General features: G+C 59.1%; 6 protein-coding genes across 6 annotated transcripts in view; 4 read left to right on the top strand and 2 right to left on the bottom strand.

Annotated features, from left to right (window-relative positions):
- Nucleotides 1-233: 233 nt before the first annotated feature.
- On the top strand, nucleotides 234-6,253 carry GGTG_10419 (hypothetical protein). Its single transcript, XM_009228292.1, has 6 exons — nucleotides 234-1,665; nucleotides 1,958-2,123; nucleotides 2,437-2,671; nucleotides 2,730-3,102; nucleotides 3,166-5,351; nucleotides 5,419-6,253. Exons 1-6 carry the CDS (start codon nucleotides 1,511-1,513, stop codon nucleotides 5,631-5,633), a joined length of 3,330 nt encoding a protein of 1,109 aa, XP_009226556.1. The 5' UTR covers nucleotides 234-1,510; the 3' UTR covers nucleotides 5,634-6,253.
- Nucleotides 6,254-9,293: 3,040 nt separating this feature from the next.
- GGTG_10418 (hypothetical protein) lies at nucleotides 9,294-9,563 on the bottom strand (the record flags this gene model as incomplete). Its single annotated transcript, XM_009228291.1, has 1 exon — nucleotides 9,294-9,563. The coding sequence occupies one exon, from the start codon at nucleotides 9,561-9,563 to the stop codon at nucleotides 9,294-9,296; it is 270 nt and encodes an 89-aa protein (XP_009226555.1).
- On the top strand, nucleotides 9,556-12,026 carry GGTG_10417 (endoglucanase). The gene is made up of 2 exons (XM_009228290.1): nucleotides 9,556-11,022; nucleotides 11,119-12,026. The coding sequence occupies exons 1-2, from the start codon at nucleotides 10,106-10,108 to the stop codon at nucleotides 11,564-11,566; spliced, it is 1,365 nt and encodes a 454-aa protein (XP_009226554.1). The 5' UTR covers nucleotides 9,556-10,105; the 3' UTR covers nucleotides 11,567-12,026.
- Nucleotides 12,027-12,106: 80 nt separating this feature from the next.
- On the top strand, nucleotides 12,107-12,864 carry GGTG_10416 (hypothetical protein; the record flags this gene model as incomplete). Its single annotated transcript, XM_009228289.1, has 3 exons — nucleotides 12,107-12,257; nucleotides 12,338-12,516; nucleotides 12,694-12,864. The coding sequence occupies 3 exons, from the start codon at nucleotides 12,107-12,109 to the stop codon at nucleotides 12,862-12,864; spliced, it is 501 nt and encodes a 166-aa protein (XP_009226553.1).
- A 945-nt stretch (nucleotides 12,865-13,809) lies between these two features.
- Nucleotides 13,810-14,290, bottom strand: GGTG_10415 (hypothetical protein; the record flags this gene model as incomplete). Its single annotated transcript, XM_009228288.1, has 2 exons — nucleotides 13,810-14,047; nucleotides 14,106-14,290. 2 exons carry the CDS (start codon nucleotides 14,288-14,290, stop codon nucleotides 13,810-13,812), a joined length of 423 nt encoding a protein of 140 aa, XP_009226552.1.
- Nucleotides 14,291-17,294: 3,004 nt separating this feature from the next.
- Nucleotides 17,295-18,088, top strand: part of GGTG_10414 (hypothetical protein) — a gene marked incomplete at its 3' end in the record, with an annotated part of 1,499 nt that continues 705 nt past the window's right edge. The window contains exons 1-2 of the mRNA XM_009228287.1: nucleotides 17,295-17,669; nucleotides 17,748-18,081. Coding sequence (XP_009226551.1) covers nucleotides 17,632-17,669; nucleotides 17,748-18,081 — 372 coding nt within the window. The 5' untranslated portion in view covers nucleotides 17,295-17,631. The remainder of the gene's footprint in view (nucleotides 17,670-17,747; nucleotides 18,082-18,088) is intronic.

Genomic DNA, 18,088 nt, shown 5'->3' with positions numbered 1-18,088 from the left:
CTCAAAGGAGCGCTTGAAACCTTGCCCGCGGCCCCACAGGGCGCAGCCCTCACCCGATTTGTCCTAGCTGATAGGCCGCTCGACCCGCAGCTTCTGCGGCCAAAATGTGGGGTCGGCGGGCGCTTTGCCTGAGGCACACAAGAGGCGCACGCAGCGCCCGAGCAGGCCGTGCGAGCTTTGTTGCCCGAAATGGACCAGAGAGCTGCGCTAGCATGTTGCTCATTATGCTTGCAGTCTTGCTGTCTTGCGGTTGAGCAGATCTGCTCGTCACTCTGTGCCGCCTTGTGTCTTCTGTTTGGTAACCATCGCCAGTCACATTCCTCGTCTCTCCTTGGTCCTGTTCCTTTTCTGTCCATAATCAGCCCCCGTGCCTTGTGTTCCACGTTGGCTTGGGTAGTCCGACGGGCGGTTCCCTCTTGTGCGCCCGCTGCTGTGCTTTGCTTCCTTGACTGTGGGGTTGTGTGCTGTGTCTGCCCGCCCAGCTGCGCCCAAAACTCGACCGTCTTCCTCTCTTCGCTCGCCATCGCCGTCGCCTTCTTGCGCCTCCCCGCTTCCCTCCCGCCCCAGCTCGAGTAACGAACCCCTCCTGCCCGTCGCACAGCCTGCAACGTCTTGCTGGCCGCCCGAACCGTGCTGGCACTCATCCCCTAATCCTGGCCCGGTGTAACCACCCACGCCCGTCCTCTTGCCCCGACGCTGACGAGCCGTCGTGGCCTGCCTGCTTGTCCAGGGCTTGACAGCTTGACAAGCGAACCCGCCACAAAACCACCAAGATAATAATTTGAACAAGAGCACAAAAAAGCGGTCGCCAGAACCCGGACGAAGGGGGAAAATAAAAGAGAGGAGGCAACCAAATTCCTTATAATAAGAAAGAAGAAACGAAGAAAAGTACGGCTAAAAAAAAGGGGCGACAAAAGTGATCAAAAGAGACCAGTGACGGGGTGCCAGGCCGGCCCAATGCGCTTTGTGGTATCGTCCTGGGCACGGATACTTTTTGCTGTCGTGTTGAGAGTTTCGCCGTGAGAAGAGCGCTCTTGTCTCCGCTCTCTCCTTCCTGCCTGCCGCCCACCGCCACCAGCCTCCATCTCGGGTGTCCTGTTGGTTCTGGCAACCTGCGCGTGTCCTCTCTCGCCGCATCATTTATCCGTTTATTGTCTGCAAGGGAGAATTGACTGCCTCTGCAACGGCCTGCGTCTGCCCCTTTCCCGCCCTCCACTCCATCCGACGACTGCTCTGTCCGTCCAAACGCCCACCTCGGTTTCTGCCGCCGCACCGCACCTGCGCACAGCCAGCCGACTGCACCTTGGCTCCCCCGTCGCTCTTTCCGCCCCCAATCTCATTCACGCCAACCCACACATCTCAAGGTCGCCTTGCCTGGGAGAAGCGGGCTGCACCACAGCTCCAGCGTCACCCCCCAAGACCCCCCAGCGAGCACCCGCCAAACGCCCGTCCCGCCAACCGCCGCCGCTTGGGCCAGCCAGGCAGGCGGATTGACCCTCACTGCGCACCCATGGACGAAAATCACCGCCCCTCGGCTGCAAAACAACCGTCGGCGACGCCTATCGACCCCAAGCCGGCCCGGCCATTGTATAGCAGCAAGCTTGGAGGCGACGGCAAGGCCAGGGCTCTGCAGCAGAACGTCAACAGCCCGAGTCCGACCACCAGGTGAGACACGAGACCCTTTTGTGCCCTGGCCCCAGTTTTTACTGGGTCGGCTCCTGCCCGCCAACCCGACTGCCCACGCTGCTGAGCCAGCGACCACCGACCAAAAGCCAAAAGAGAAAAAAAAAGGCTGCCACGCCAGACCTGCGTCTCCCCTGCCTGCGTTCCCCCATGTGACAAATTCCACCCTCAAAGCCGTCTACTGCACCTTGTCACCATCCAACGCACTCTGGCCTGGCCATTGTCGCATCAATTCGCTCGCTTTGCGCTGGACTGACTCTGGCGCCCGCTGCAGACAAGCTCCCGTCGCGCAGCAGAAGGCCTGGGCCGCTGGCGCCAAGAACCCACTCACGGGTAGATCGTCCCAGACTCCACCACAGAACAACTTCAACACTACCAGCAACACCAAGCAGCAGCCGCCCTCGGCCGCAACCCCGTCGCCCACAAACTCGCTCCGAGAGGTAAGCCCGTCTCGTTGCCCCAAGAAGCTTCTCTCGCCTGCCTTGTTTCTTTCCGTCTGTCCCTCCCCACTGTTCCCATGCGCTTGGGCCCGTGTCAGCATCCAGTCACTTCGCCGCTTCTGACAGGGTTTGACGCCCCGGGTGCACGGATTCGCATCACCTTTGATTTTTTCTGTCCTGCTCCTCGCCTATCCCGGTTTCTCCCCTGTGACAGCTTCACTGGTCTTCTCCTCGCCTGAAGTTTCTGGAAATATCATGCCCGCAGCTTCGGGTGGAGACCAGCGCTGACCTTGAGCCATCCATCTCCAAACAGGGGCAACGAGTACGAATCTCCCTCAACACCGGCGCCGAATTCGAAGGCATCTATGCCAACAACCAGGCCGACCCCTCGACCTTTTTCCTGAGGATGGTGCAGCAGCGAAGAATCGCCGGCGACATGGCAAACGGAGCGAACAAGCCGCAGAATATGACTATCTCTAGAAAGGATGTGGCAGATGCCCGTCCTGTGGGTGGTAACGCAAACAAGAATGACGCCAAGACTGCAAATGGTATGATGCCACTGGCCTAGACGACTAGGATTAGACTCGTTCTGACAATTTTGGGCAGGAAACCGTCCCGGCTTTCGTACCGATAGCGCCATCTCGAACACACGCCAGGGCGGCGAGCGCGCGCTCCAACCCTGGCAGCCCGACGGCGGAAGCGATGTCAACATGAGTCTCGAGTCATCATCGAATGATGGCCGTCCGTGGGACCAGTTCGCTGCAAACGAGCGTCTGTTTAACGTCAAGACCAACTACCATGAGAACATTTATACCACCACCATCGATAAAAGCCACCCGCAGTACAAGGAGAGGTTAGCTGCTGCGGACAAGAAGGCTAGGGAGATTGAGCGCAGTGCGCCAGCCACGGCACATGTTGCCGAAGAGCGTGTTATGGATTTCGCCGGCGGAGATGACAAAAAGGGTGACGAGGAGGACAAGTAAGCTATCGACCACGCTCGCCCCTATCGCCAAGCACGCTCGCGAGCTAACCCCGTCTCCAGATACAGTGGTGTTCGCCGCCAGGACGTGGCTGCTCTACAGAACCGGGAAAACAAGTACACGCCTCCCGCGAGGCGTGCCCCTGCCGCACAAGCAACTTCGTACGGCGCTCCGGTAGACCCTGCCATCATCTCTGCACAGCTCAAAGGCGGTCAGTCAAAGAAGGCACAGGCCAACAAGCAGGAGGAGATCAAAGCTGCGCCTGCGCCTGCGCCCGCTGCCAAGCCCTCGACGCCTCAGGCTCAGCCCACAGAAGCGAAGACGGCCGAACCAAAGACTGAGCCCAAGGTCGAGCCGAAGCCCTCCGAGACCAAGCCTGTGGAGAAGACGACCGATACAAAGACGGCAGCCTCGTTGCGCCCATCTGCTGCCACAGGCAGAAACGTCTCGCCTCAGGGCAAGCCCGGTGCCGCCGCGCCGAGTGCCACTTCAACTGTCGAGCACGACGTCTTGAAGGAGTTTAAAAACTTTGCCATTCAGCAGAGGGTCCAGGCTGAGAAGGTCCGCACCAGCAAGGCCAAGGCCGATGCTCACGTCAAGCTTCAAGAGCTCAAGAAGTTTGCCAATAGCTTCAAGCTCTCGACGCCTGTGCCTAGCGACCTCATCTCCATCATTGCCAAGGACCCGGCCAAGCAGAAGGCGATTCAGGAAAAGGCTTTGCAGAATGCGGAAGAGGTCGCAAAGTCCAAGACGGCACCGAAGGAGGAGTCGGCGACCCCGGCTAAGGAGCCGGCCAAGGCGACCAAGGAGCAGCCCGCTGTCGGAAACACCTCGGCTCCCCACCCAGGCCCGGACAATCGTGCCACAGCCAGGCCCGGTGGCCCGCAGCACGCGCCGTCGCCGGCGAATCCGAACCAACGTCACCAAGGCGGCCGCCAGCCGTTCGCGCCCGGCTACGGCAACAACGGTCAATTCCGCGGCGATAGATCCTCGGGCCAGTACGGCCCTGGCCAGGGCCGCGCCGTTGGAGGGACGCTTGGCGAGCGTCTCCGAAGAGTCGAGCAGGAGAGGCACGCGCGCCCGGTGATGCACCCGGCCGACCAGCGCCAGCCTCCGACTGGCCCAGCCCACGGGATGCCGCCGCCATACGACCGCCGCATGCAGGCTATGCCGCAAGGCCCTGTTGCTCCCAAGCTCAACCCCAACAGCCACGAATTCCGGCCAAACCCCTTCGCCACAACTTTCAACCCCAACATGGCTGGCCCTAGCAACGGCTCGAGCCCGCGCCCCGAAGTGCAGGCACCACCTCCCATTCCTGGTCAGCTGATCCGTCGGAAGACCAAGGCCATCGACGCCAAGAAGTGCTACATCCTCTCACATATCCAGACTTTCACGCCGCCGCCCCAGGTTCGCAGCTGGGACGAGAACGAGGGCCTACGTCCGTCCTTCGACACGCTCCCGACCTGGCGCCAGCTCCAGGACGACGAGAAGAGCGACTCGACCATGCACATGACGTACTCTGAGTACCTCGAGAAGCTGCCCTACTCCAGCGGCAGCCTGGCCACCCCCAATCCCCCGCACACCCATCCGCAGATGGCTCATCAACATCAGTTGCCCTTCCACCTGCAACACGGCGCTCATAACCTGGCGCCTCGGCAGTCACCTCATATGCCGCCGATGCAGATGCACGGCGGCCAGCACGGCCACGTGCCCCATGTGCCCTTCAACGGCGCCAACGACGATCATAACAGGATGATGCACTCCAACTCCGCACAGTCGTACGCCTCCCCCAGGATATCTCAGGTTCCCATTGGATACCCCCCTCCGACGATGGGTTCTCCGGCGCAGCTCCCCTATAACCAGGGGGTGATGCCGCCCTTCATGCCGGGCACTCCTCAAATGAACAATTTCCGTTCATTCTCCAACAACCCCCAGTACATGCCACAGCAGAACAGCCCAATGACGGTGCCACTTCTGCCCTCTCAGTTCCTTCCGGCTCCGAACGGGCTTGTGGCCGGCGGCCCCCAGATGTCAATGTATGCTGGGGCACATCAGGGGTTCGTCCCTCATGGCGGCGCCGCCCCGCCACAGCCGATACCCGGATCTACCGGCGGCTACCCCAGCCCTGGAAGGCCGGCTGCGCCCATGATGTCACAGCAGGGCTCCCAGCAGGGGCAGCCCATGTACGGCGTCAGCCCCAACATGCAGTTCCAGCAGCCTGTGTTCCCATCGGGCCACCCTGGTCACAGTAAGCGTCGCCAGTAAATGGTCTTTGGAGTCTCTGGTGCATCAGGCAAGCTGACGATTGGCAATAGTGAACGCGAGAGGCGGCTACAACGGCGCCGGGCCACAGCAGTTTGGGACTAGCCCCCAACAGATGCACAACTACGGGAACCAGCACCGCAATAACAGCTACGGCGGCAATAACCACAAGAACTTCCAAGGCCACGGCCAAGGGCCTCAGCAGGCCCTCCAGATCCCATCTGGTCCCCAGGGCCGCCAGGCGGACGGTCCGGAGGAGGCCAAATGAAAGACCCTGCCTCCTCTATCCAAGGTGTCGTGCAGGCCGAGAAGGGCCGAGCATGGCGATGACGCCGCGCCCTCCCAAATCCACATGCATTTATGTTGAGCATCGATTTGGATGTCACATGGCAAACTCGGCCCGGCATGGCGCCGGGCCGTTCAGTGGCTTCGCGAATCCAAGGAACAGAAGAGCGCAAAGGATGGACTGATCAACTTGCCACCAAATATGTGCCCTTCTGAGCTGCCCCCTCGTCAACTAAACGTCGCGTGGGAGAATATCTTTGTTTAACACAGAAATGCTGCTCCCTGAGCAGGCAGACATGCGCAGTGCCTCCCAGCAGAGACCTTCCCACGCCCCACCCGCTGAATACATTTGGATGTCTGGAGGGCACGACCAGTGTTCTCTGTATCTGATATTGACATATTCTTGGTCACTGTCAACATTGGTAGCCCGGCTGACTTATCAAACGCTTGTGGGATGGGACCTGAGCCAGGGCCGCCTCGAGAGAAGTTGCTGGTGGCTCTCGGTTGTCTTCCCCTCAACTTCAAGGATGCAGTAGGGGAAGGCGAGATGGTTTCTGGTTGCTGTCAGGCGGGAAGGAGGGGGCCTCTCGAGGACGACGGGTGGGAGGGTGGGACACGGCGATATATCTTAGCTCTAACTTTGGTGGGCTTGGACTTTGATTATCCATCCAAGGGATATGGCAAGTTTCGGCCGTCGAGAGGCATATATGTACCCCTCCTTTATTGTTCATCTTTACCGCCTGCCTTATACGCCGACATATCCATCACTCATTATCGACATGCAGTGTATATATGGACCTCGCGTCGTACACCTTGGCAGAACACCCCCTAATCTTCTACTCACCATCTCGGTTGGGAGGTCAATCTCTCTGCGGTACTGACAGACCTACTGGTCCTGTCTGCGAGACGCTGGTGGTGTTGGAGATGTGTGGGAGGAGAGGATAGTTGGCGGGTATTTGGGAGCAGGATAAGGCAAAATTTAGAAAACACAAGGAATCACAAAAAAAACAAGATTTTATTTTACCACGGTGGGTATTTTGTTGGTCACCATCTACCGACAAGCCTTAAGCTTCTTTATACTTCCCGGATATGCATTACAGCTGCGGGCCTAGTAGAACAAGGACAATGAGGATCATTGGGAGTGTAAAAGGGAGAGGTGCACTGCTACAAAAAGACAAAGGCAGATGAGCGGCTTCCGAGATGGCTTCGCTGCCTGGCTTTCGGCCATGACGGTTTCAATGCGATGGCCACGGGATGGGATGGGATGGGATGGGATGGGATGGGCAGGGTAGGTATGAGCGGGTGGCATGGCTGATGGAGGGAGACGGCGAATGCGGTAGGTATGGACGAGTCGTAGGGCGGGGAGAAGCATCATCGTCCCATGATACCTGCCTACCACATCAACATACAGAGATGGACGCGCCGCTCTCGGCGGCGGGGGCGAGGAGCTCGCGCGTTGCGGCGTGCGGTCTTGAGAGAAGAAAAAACTCCCCTCGTCCTTATAGTGGGCATCAACCGATATATTGGGGGGGGTGGATCCCGGCGAGGCGGGCGGGCAGGCATCAAGGTCGGAGGAGCCGCCACACCAAACCCTGGGGCGTTTGGCGGCCGCTCGTATTCTCTCGTGCTGGCTCTTGCACCATGTGCAACAATGGAGAAACTTCCATGCGGCTTTTTCGCGGCGTGCGGTTGTTGTACCTTCAATTACCTTTCTTTCTGCATTAGCGGCTACCTTGGGTACCTACCTACCTAGCTAGGCACGCATCTACATACTACAAACCTCACCGCATCACCGCATCACCGCATCACCGCATCGGCGCCATGTGCCGCGGAACAAAAGGCACAGAGTGGAGTTGGCAGCCCGGACGGAGCGACATGGAGCCCTCCCAGAAGGAAGGAAAAACAAGCAATGTGGGTGGGGTCGGCATTGATGTGCTCAAGATGGGACGAGGCATTCTTCCCTGGCGGAGTGGCCACCTCCTATTTCTTGAGCCTTGTCTGTTCACGAGAGGGGGGAGAGCCTGGCACGTGCCCGTCGGATTCGGGACTTTTTTCTCTCATCTTTCCCTTTTTCTTGTGGCCAAGCAGATCTGGCCCCCAAGGACATCCCCTAGATCGTTGTGTGCTGGCTGATGGTGGGCAGAGTTCAGCCGCCCGCCTGACGCTACATCTTGTTTATCTCGTTATTTTCAGCCTTGTCCATGCCTTCTTTCATTCCATCGTTTCTTTTTATAGGCGCATGGTATGGCCACCGCCAAAAGGACTACAGACAAAAGAGAGTGCACTGAAGGATGATAAAATCTCGGGCTGGAGATGCCGTCAACCGCCTGGTTACCTCCAGGGACCCCGGTTTTTGGGGTTCGCGAGTCGAGCTACACAGTATGGGGAGGCGGCAGTGGCATGTTGAGATGGAGCATGGGCAAGGGTCGGCAAGCCGGGAGGGCGGAACGCGAACTGGTGGTCCACTGGGTCGCGGCCGCGGATCGGGGCTGTGTGCTGGCCATGGTTGGTATTGTTCTACCCGAGCTCCAGGCTCTCAATGCGCGGCCGCCGTGGCTGCCTCTCTTTTGCGGGCCCATGACGACGCCTGGACCTGTTTGTCAATGGCCGAACAATGTCTACCGTGCATGTACAGATCTCGAGCTGGGTAACGTAGTATCATGTGGCGTGGAAACCAGCCAAACACACACATTCGCACAAAATGCAGACCGAGCCCAAAGGGGGGTTTGCTTGTTCGTTTCACCTTGAGCCTTTCTGGCGGGGGCCAAGTCGGGATTTGCAGTTTCGCGAGAGCCAGCGCAGCTCCCAGGCATTGGATGTGCCATGGCGGCAGCAGTAGCTGCAGCGCGCGTCTGTTCCTCGATCTGCGTTGTCACAGCTTGAGTTGGGACTCCAGAGGTCAGCCAGCCAATCGAGCCGCTGTCGTCCATTGTCTCCTGAATGAGGGGGTAGGTGGGCTTTTCGTGTATCTGGTGGGGGCAGGCCCCACAGCTTCTGTACTGCCCCACGCCCCATCATCTTCTCAGAATCCAGGGACGAGGGCTTAGTGATTGGCTGGGAGCAGTCGGGCTCTGTCGCACCAGCAGGCCAAGCGCCAAGCACCACCCTCTCGTCCACCCGCCCGCTTCAGACTGCCGGCTGGCTGGCCCTGGTGCAGCCCATGAGTGGCTGCTGCTTTTTTGGACGCAGGGGAGTGCAGATTTCCTTCTTTGCTGTCCTTCTCCCTCCCCCTTCCAGTCACCGGGCAAATGTTTCGTTTCGAGATGATGAGGGATAGGAAAAAGAAGCTGGAGGCTTTTGGAAATGACTGTTGTTGATCTGTGGTGTGATGGCCGAGTGCCTTGTGCTCCAATCGAATCGGCGGCGCTCAATCTGGGCGCAACAGTGCATCGTGCCGCCTTGCACGAACAAGTGGCCGAAGGGTCCAAAGCGGGAGCGGCAGGCAACGTTTCCTGTTTGCTCCTTCCTAATCTAGCTACTTCTGCCGTGGGTGATCTCTCCTGTCGATCGCTGCAGGACAAAAAAAAGAAGAAGAAGGAAACGAGTTGTTTCCCTGGGCTCCGTACTGTGTAGCCCGCAACACACACAGTCTGGTCCTTTTTGCCTCAATCTCCACCGCCCGTCATGCACAATTCCCGTACCGTCACCCCTCCCCCGCCAGCCACACCTCCTGTAAAACTGCCCTGCCCACCCACATTTCCGCTCCGCACACCGCGCCGGGGAGCGTCGAGTGGCGCTGCGACAAGGGCCGCCTCCGCCTCCTGGGATTCCTCAGCGGGGCGTGTGGACTCAAGTCTGGACTCAAGTCGACTGTGGCCCAGGCACATTCCAACCGCCAGCCCGACGTGCCGCCCTGCGGCTGGCTATTGGCCCGCGCGTGATGGAGCGCCCGGTCGGCCAGCGGAGGAGTCATCTGGTTGGCTCATGCGGACTCGTTGGAGACGTTGAGATGGCGGACAAAGCGAGTATAAACCAGCCCGGTCCTCCTCCCTCTGCTGCCCTCTCTGTTTGTTTGCCTCTCCCACAGGAAACATCGGACAGAAGTTCCTACCTTCGGTGCTCAGCTTTTCTCGGCCTTCTTTTCCATTTTTCCCCTTTGGCTCTGCCCTTTCCATTCTTGCCGGCTCCCATTGTCCTACGACACAGAAAACGCTCACTTTGCCATTCTTCTCTATTCATCGTCCAGCGGGCCCTATTGTTGCACCCTGAACAAAGAGATCGAGCCTGGTTTGCTCGTTGTCACACGTCCCATTCTGCGACTTGGACTTGTTTCCTTCTTCCTCGAGACCCGCCCGCGGCTGTTGCATATAAACGAGACACCCGGCTGCTTCCATTCCACGCTCACTTTGACCTGGACTCCAAGACCCAGACGTTATCTCAACTTTCAGCACACCACATCGCGAACCACATCGCGAACCACATCAGACTCAAATAACCACTCACAACGACGTCACAATGCCGTCCTTCTTCCAAGCAGCCACACTCCTCGCGCTGGCCGCGACGGTAGTCCAGGGTCACATGGAGATGTCGTTCCCTCCGCCTCTGCGGTCCAAGTTCAACTCGCTGGCCACCACCAAGGACAACGACATGACGGCCCCTCTCTCGCCCTCGGGCGCCAACTACCCGTGCAAGGGCTACCTCTCGGATCTTGGCACCCCGGGCGGCCAGTCGGTCGTCACCTTCACCCCCGGCCAGAAGAGCAACATGACCATCGTTGGCGGCGCTGCTCACAACGGCGGCTCGTGCCAGGCCTCGCTCTCGTACGACAAGGGAAAGACTTTCACCGTCATCCAGTCCATCATCGGCGACTGCCCCGTCAATGGCGGCTCCAGCTTCGACTTCACCATCCCCGACGACGCCCCCGCTGGTGACGCCGTCTTCGCCTGGTCCTGGTCCAACAAGGTCGGCAACGCCGAGTTCTACATGAACTGCGCTAGCGTCACCATCGGCGGCACCAAGAACAAGATCCGCGGCATGCCCCGTCCCCGCGCCGCCGTCGCCTACTCTGCCCGCCCCGCCATGTTCGTCTCCAACGTCGGAAACGGCTGCAAGACGGAGAACATGGTCGTCGACTACCCGAACCCCGGCCCTGACGTCACCCGCAACGGACAGGCCACTGCTCCCTCGTGCGATGGTGGTGCTGGCAAGGGCCCTGTCGGCGGCGGCGGTGGTAACGGCGGTGGTAACGGCGGCGGTAACGGCGGCGGATCCGGCAAGCCCTCTGCTGCTCCCGGCGGCGGAAACGGCGGCGGTGCTGCTCCCTCGGCCGCTCCCTCGTCTCCCGCTGCTGCTCCCCCGGCGACCACGCCTGCCACCAAGCCCATCGCCGCTCCGACTTCTGCTGCCCCCACCAAGGCGACTTCTTCTGCTGGGTATGTGACTTCTTCCCCCTTGTCTGCTGGCACCTTCATGCCAGGCACAAACCCAACATCTATCGTGCTCATTCCTGTTAACACGGAGACCTCTAGCAGCGGCAATGGTGCTCCCAGCGTTCCTGGCGGTGTTTTCATCACCGCCTCCCCCGGCGGAAGCAACTCTGCGGCCCCGACTGCGGCGCCCGCGCCCTCGCCCACGACGTCCAGGGTCGCCGACGGCACGGCTGCTCCCACTGTCCCTGCCCAGCCGGCTGCGCCTACGGGCTCTCCCGCCCCTGCGCCCGCCCCTGCGCCCGGAACCGGCACTGGCGGTGGTTCGGCTGGCCAGCTTAGCGGCAAGTGCAGTGACGAGGGCGCCTACAACTGCATCGGCGGCTCCAGCTTCCAGCGCTGCGCCTCGGGCAGCTGGAGTGTGCCCATCTCCATGGCCCCCGGCACCACCTGCACCGCCGGCCAGTCCAGCACCCTGAGCATCACCAAGCGTCGCTTCCGCCGCGGTGGCGCCCGTCGGGCCGACACGGCTTGGGAGCGTTCTGAATAAACTCGGCCGACGCACAAGTAGCAACAACCATCTCGGCGGCCTTCATTTTTGGGCCGACTGGGACTGAGGATGCATGGGCCTGAGGCTCGACCTTCCTCATATTTCACTTCCTTTCACACTCCTTTTTGTGAATCCCGTTTCTTCTCATTCATTCATGATGTCTCTTATGGTATTGGTAAACGGAACATACCAAAGGCGCACTTTGGAGGGCGAGCATAATCTCGGCCCTCGTTGCATTTAATGGCGTTAAGACGGCACGGAACAGGACCCCATGATCACTCATCTTTTCCGAAGACGAGAGGGGCCTCCGGCATGCTTCTTTTTTCCTTTCACGATTCTCCTGTACATAGGGGAGCCCTTTCGTGAGCCTCGCTCTTGGGGCTCTCGAGACCACACATACTATAAAAAAGGACATGTTCTTCCAAAAACTGACTGTTCAATGATACAATGTGACTCGGAACAGTGACGAACTTGGCTTGTATTCCCAACTTTTCTCCTGTGATGGCTATTTCACGTATTCGTGAATGATCAATGGGCTTGATGCCCCGAGCCTTGTCTACCAAATGTCATCATGAAAATGACAGGCCGCTGAGGTCGAGAGGCATTCCTCGTACCGACCGGGCAAGATCTAAGCCCAAGGCTGTTGAAGAGGTGCGCGAGCGATATAGCGTCCACCTTTCCTCCATGGATGGTGAGATGTTTCAAGACGGCCTGGAGGACGGACCCTCATAGCCAATATTGACGCCGAGTTTCTCCAAGCCACAGCCACAGCCACAGCCGACGGCAAGTTCGCCCGGCGTTACCATACCGCCCCTGAAGACAAGCATCTCGGCATCTTGTTACGCGGATGGATCCCCTCCCGCATCCGCATGGTGTGGGACGCGGGGGGTCGCGCGGTCAGTGTCGCGCTTCTGAGCCGCGTCCTCTCATCCTTCTCGCCGCAGCGCAGGGTGAGTGGCTGGCCGTTGGTTTTAGGTTATGTATCCACAACGTCGGTTGAAAAGCCGGCATGGAGATCTGATTCGGTGGCCCATCTCATGGACATGGGAAAACGCCCGCCATGCATCAAAATACAGACCCAGGATACCTGATATCTGATACCTGGCTCGAGGCTGCGGACGGTCGAGCCCTCGCCCCCCCCCTTCGAGCCAGCGATCTCCGTCAAGTGCCGGGCTTCTCCCGAAGACGGCGCAACCAAGCGGGCGATGCCAATCTCGACCTTGTGCGTTCCATATGGCCCCGGCGCAGCAAGGGTGTTGCTCAGGGTGTTGCTCATTACGCTGGAGAAACTCGAGTAGTGCTGCGGCTTGCATGAGAAAGGGGGCAGAGGGTCGCATCCTCCTTAATAGTTACCAGGTATCTGTGCCTTGTACCTAGCGTTGTCTTATTTACCCAGCACGGGAGGCCGACCCGATTTGATAATATCCTGGCTGCATACAAAGAGTGACAACGGCCCAGATTGAGTTCAATACTACCCACAAAGGTGCCACCCGAGCCGGGTTATTTTTGTCCAACATTGCTAAGCACTCACCGCAATTCGATCCGCACACATTTCTAGTCGTTTGTCTTCTTCCATGCACACTTTATCAGAGTTTGGGGTACCTTGACAACGGGAAACGCCGCGAGCCGAAAAAGAGAAAAAATGTTTCTGCCGTCGGCCACGTCAACGCCAACCAAGCACAGTAATGGACCTCAAGTGGGAAAATAGGTGCAAATGTATATCAATCATTACCATTTACATCGAATTTAATTGTCTTTTCCTCATCACAGATCCATGCCAATTGTCGTCCATCGTAAGAATAGCACACTCAAAAGCCCAACCCCTTGACCACAACCCGTCGACGGGACTGGTTGCCGCCTCATGAGCAAGGGCCAATTCCGTGGCTAATTTAGTTGCGGAAAGTGGGAACCCTTCTTGTTTATCTTGTTCTGTCCTGTTGGTCCTCGCGGCAACACTGGGGTGAAGAAACCCAGGCCGCCAGATGATGGGTTGGGATGGGTGAAGGATCGTCACAACGGCCGATCTTTCCGGCTGCTTAAACAGATGAAAGCAGCGACAGTTCCATACCCCGGGAGACACCCGCCCCTCCGGGAAAAAGGGTGCTCTCCCCTAACCACTTTCTAGATCAGATCAGATCCGGATCAGACCGATTCCCGAGACATAATCCATGAGGTGTGGAAGATGATCAAGACCAGGTCCCCAACCGCCGCCCATGGCCCGCCCAAACGCAGCGACGAACCGTTCACAGGTCCTCGCAGTAGTCGATGGTGCTGGTGACCGTGACGGTGGGGGTGGGGGCGGTGGTGACGGTGGCGGTGATGCCGAAGCAGCTGCAGGCCGACGAGTAGGCGGGAGCGCCTGAGCATTGGGTGGCGTAGGCGGGCAGGACCGAGGGGACGACGGTGGCCTGGCGGATCTCCAGGACGGCGTCGCGCTTGGCAACAAGGCTGGGCTCAGCCTCGACGGTGACGGTGACGGTCCTGGAAGGATGAGTTAGCATTAATGTTGTCACGAGAGGAAGACGAAGAAGATGCTTACCTCGCAGCAGGAGTGACGGTGGTCTTCAGGAAGCTGGCGCAGTCGGCGGAGCGCAGCGAGACGGGAGGGAGGCCGTCACGGGTGCCGGTGATGGCACGGTTGCAGTTGTTGCCGGCACACTCGCGCTTCTCGATGACGCTGGCAACGGCCAGGGACACGAGCGACAGGACAGCGGCGACCTTCATTGTAAGGGAGTGTTTTGGGGTTGACTGAAAGGTGTTCGGTGTGTTGGGATTCCTGTCGAGCGGGGTCTAGCAGATGCGGACCGTGGATCTCTGAGCTGGGCTGAGGGAGGGAAGAAGGAGAGGAGCGAGAGGGACGGGGAAGAGGGTGTGCCTGGCGATATATGTAGGTACATGGTCATGGTGTGAGCGTGCCTGACCTGACTCTCGCCCGTGGCACCCATACCACCCCCCTCTAGCCAGCCGCTCAATCCGAGGGGAGATGAGGATGGTTGCAACCCCGGGGACGGCGGACGTGCATCGCGTGGGAGCAGAGAGTCTTGGGAAAGTCTTGGTAGCGGGTGCAAGTCGGCTACCTTCTAGGGCCCGGACAAGGTTGGCTGCAGGCGTGCGCTGAGGACCTGCCCAACAAGGGCAAAAGGCAAAGAGAGGAGCCCCACAGCCAATTTTGATCCGGGCCGTGGAAAAGGCTGGGGTCGGGATGGGGTGCCACTGGGTGCGTGCTATGCTGGCTGATGAGGATGGGAGGGAGGTGGGCAGAGGCTGCAGGCGGATTCGGCGCCTCGATTCGGTGAGGCCCTCAGTGCTCGTTTGTTGTTTGCTGCTGACCCTGCCCAGCCCCGGAAAGTGGAACATTGGAGCAGGGGCCAGCAAATTGCGCAACCACGGCGGGGAAGCCAGCCAGCCCAGCCCAGCCCAGCCAGTCCTTGGCCGCCACCAGTGGAGAGACTCGCTCGCTTGGTTGAAGTTCCCGTCCCGTGCTGAGGCAATCGACAAACGGCCACCAGGAAGGAAAGCAGAAATCCACCTATGGGAGCCTGCCATGCGTCAACGGGGAACCCCATCCCATCCATTCGGGAATGGGGAGCGACAGCCGGCTCCAAGTGTGGGAGAGGTTTTTTGCCATGGCTTTTTTTTTTGCCATGGCGCGGGGATGTCATGAGGGGAAGAAGGGTGTGGGGGAATAGGAAGAGCCCAAGCCGTTGGCTGACTTCTCCTCACACGCAGCCAACTTCAGGCTGTCGCTCCTTCTTTCTTGGTTGCCCTGGGTGGTGCCTGGGCAAAGCACGCAGAACACGACAGGTCTGGGGAAACTGTGACCTGTGAGTGGCTGGCTTATCGTGGATCTTGGTGCCGAGACTTATGTTTTTAGCCGACCGGGTCGGCGAGCGGGCGCACCCCTCACGCAGCTTCCGGAAAGAGCAAGGCGTAGGTGTGGGCTGATGTCAACGCATCCAACCGAGCCTGCTGCCACCACGTCGGCGCTATCGAATTGCGACGGGAAGGCGTCGATGGACACATTTTTTTTTCCCGATGCACTTCCAGCAGCCAGGGAATCAATCGCCAGTCTCGTCCACGGAATAAACGGATAAAGAAATCACATTATGTGAAAGCACCTACCCGAAGCCACGGCCCGTTTCCGTCCAGCACTCGGGCTCGTGTTTGCACAACCGACTCGGACAGACAGCCATTGACCATTAACCCAAGCACGCACCCAAGCACGCAAGCAAGGATCCCCATCCATCCACACTGGAATCGGACAGCTCCTCGGTTCGGAGAGCGCCTCTCCGAAGCCGCTGGCTGGCTTTCTGATGGCCCGGCTTTGCGCTACGAGCTCCATCCAAATCTCGGGCTTTTTTTATTATTATCCAAGCGACCAGATGTCGACTTGTCTCCCGTACCTGCGTTTTGCTATGTATCAATCCACCCATGTTCTATTAATGTTTTCTCAAATTGTAGCTCGTGGTGACGTCTTCCTTCCTGGTCTTCTTACCTCGGCCAATGGCTCAACTGACTGCTCTGGGGCGTCTTCTGAGGCCGGATGGTGCGCCTCCACATTGCCGACAATCCAAACCGCCGTTCCTTTTCGGAAGGTGCGTTGGAAAAGAAACAAACGGAGCCAGGTCCCTCCCAGCATATCTAATCTGCCAAGCCGACCCCTGGCCTGTCAGCCAGGGATAAACTTGGTGTTGGGGGGGGGGGGGGGTTTGTCTTTTGACTAGTCCCCCGACCTTCCTGATCGCACGTGGTGGCAAAGCAACGGCAGCCCTGGCAGACGAGAGAGCTCCAGACCAGGGCCCACGTGTTTGTCGCTCGCAACAGGCGAAAACGCAAAGAGGGTCGAGCTCTGCGCAGGAAACCAGGTCGACATGCGTCATCCGAACACCTCGGGTTGAAATCAATCGTGGGTGCCCTTTCAAAGATGGTCATACTTTTTTATATTCAGCCGCTCCCGACAGAAGATTGTTTCGACCATCTGCCGTTCCCGTCCATTTGTGTCATGACCTTGTGCCCATCGCTCATGTCCTAGTGCGGAAAGGGGGGCAAGTCGGCCGAGCACATACCAATTGACTTTGCCAGTACATTCAATCCCCCCCCCAAACTCTGCCTCGGCAAAAGCCACTTGTGAGCACGCGACTCGCTTGGTCGAATTGTTGGCGTTCCCCGAGAATCGGAATTACAAAGTCAAGAAGATGGGTTCCTGGGGAAACTCACATGCTCCAAGTCCGACGCGCCAAGCATCGACGATGTCGCGCTGCATCGCAGGCCCGTTTCGGACAATCATCATTTACCCGTCCGGGATTTTCTCCCACCACAACCCAGCCACGCAGTCAACGAAACTGCGACACCAGCGCCGATCGGCTCTGGGTGTCTGGGTGTCTGGGTGTCTGGAAGCGGGGCCCGTGTCTGAGTGCTCGTGCGGGTTGCAGTGACGGGCTTTTTGGGATGTTTAGGGGTAGTCTCAGTCCCGAACAGCGTATCCCCGTGCTTGCTAGCGAACCCAACTTGGCGATCGCTCGCCAGACTGGAAAAGAAAGCAGAGAGAAAAGTCAATTTAGTAAAACTGAGGGGTCACGCAGCTCCAAGGGCGCCGGCCTGAGCGACACTGGGCCGAGTGACAAGTTTCGCCGGGGCAGCCTTTGACGTCATGGCGCCCCAAATCTTGAAATGTCGCCAACCACCAGCCAGGGAGCCAGCCAACACAGAATCGGCATCTTCCCTAGTCTCCATGTCTTTGAACCCTTGGCCCACGTTCCCCGGAAACCCCGATCTCGATGAATCCTTGGACAAAGCTGTCCAAGGACCCTATAACACTTGACCATTATGGCCGCATACGTCTTCTTACCTTTGACCGCTCCCAGTACAAGATGCCCCAGTTCGCCTGTCTGCCGTCAAGTCTCGGGGTCTTTTGACCATATATCCACATCTTGAAGTCGTCTTATGAAAGTAACTACTCTCCCCACGAGCATAGAACCTCCCCGCCACGGCAGTCGAGTCACGTAAAAGACAGGAACGGGGTCACATCATATCGTATCTGTTGCCTGCAATACCTAGCTGGAAACATGGGGAGTCACAAATTCCACATGCTCAGGAAGCTTGTGTACGTTTTCCCTTGATCCCCTGCCGCTCGCAGAACGGCACAATGCAGCCCCGCCGATTCTAACACACTTGAACACAGGAGCCCTGCAAAACACCAGCAGCTCCAGGAGGACCCCAGCGACGAGCTGGCCATGGTCGGCAGGTCCGAGGTCCCCGTCTGCCTCGCCGCCGACAGGCCCCCGGCACACCTGCTCAAGTCCCTGCACAGCCGCGACGCCCCTCCAACCACCAGCAGCAGCCGCCACAAGAGGCCACCGCCGCTCACGCCGCCCAGGTCGCCGCCCCGGTCGGCCGCGGGCGCCTCGACCGCGAACCCCGCGTCGGGCTCCAGGAGCGGCAGCGGCAGCGGCAGCGGCAGCCCCGTCGCCGCCGCGCCGCCCGACAGCCCCATGAGCGGCTACCGCCGGTCGCCCGTGCCGG

This window comes from Gaeumannomyces tritici, assembly GCF_000145635.1.
Source record: "Gaeumannomyces tritici R3-111a-1 unplaced genomic scaffold supercont2.6, whole genome shotgun sequence".
NCBI lineage: Eukaryota > Fungi > Ascomycota > Sordariomycetes > Magnaporthales > Magnaporthaceae > Gaeumannomyces > Gaeumannomyces tritici.
Note: the sequence above shows the minus strand (reverse complement) of the source record. Positions and strands in the feature narration are given on the sequence as shown.

Bases quoted from the DNA above. Each gene is read 5' to 3' on its own strand.
- GGTG_10419 (XM_009228292.1), top strand. From the start codon at position 1,511: ATGGACGAAAATCACCGCCCCTCGGCTGCAAAACAACCGTCGGCGACG. The intron at 2,672-2,729 runs GTATGATGCCAC...AATTTTGGGCAG, and splicing joins TGACGCCAAGACTGCAAATG to GAAACCGTCCCGGCTTTCGT. The intron at 5,352-5,418 runs GTAAGCGTCGCC...GATTGGCAATAG, and splicing joins ATCGGGCCACCCTGGTCACA to TGAACGCGAGAGGCGGCTAC.
- GGTG_10417 (XM_009228290.1), top strand. From the start codon at position 10,106: ATGCCGTCCTTCTTCCAAGCAGCCACACTCCTCGCGCTGGCCGCGACG. The intron at 11,023-11,118 runs GTATGTGACTTC...GGAGACCTCTAG, and splicing joins AAGGCGACTTCTTCTGCTGG to CAGCGGCAATGGTGCTCCCA.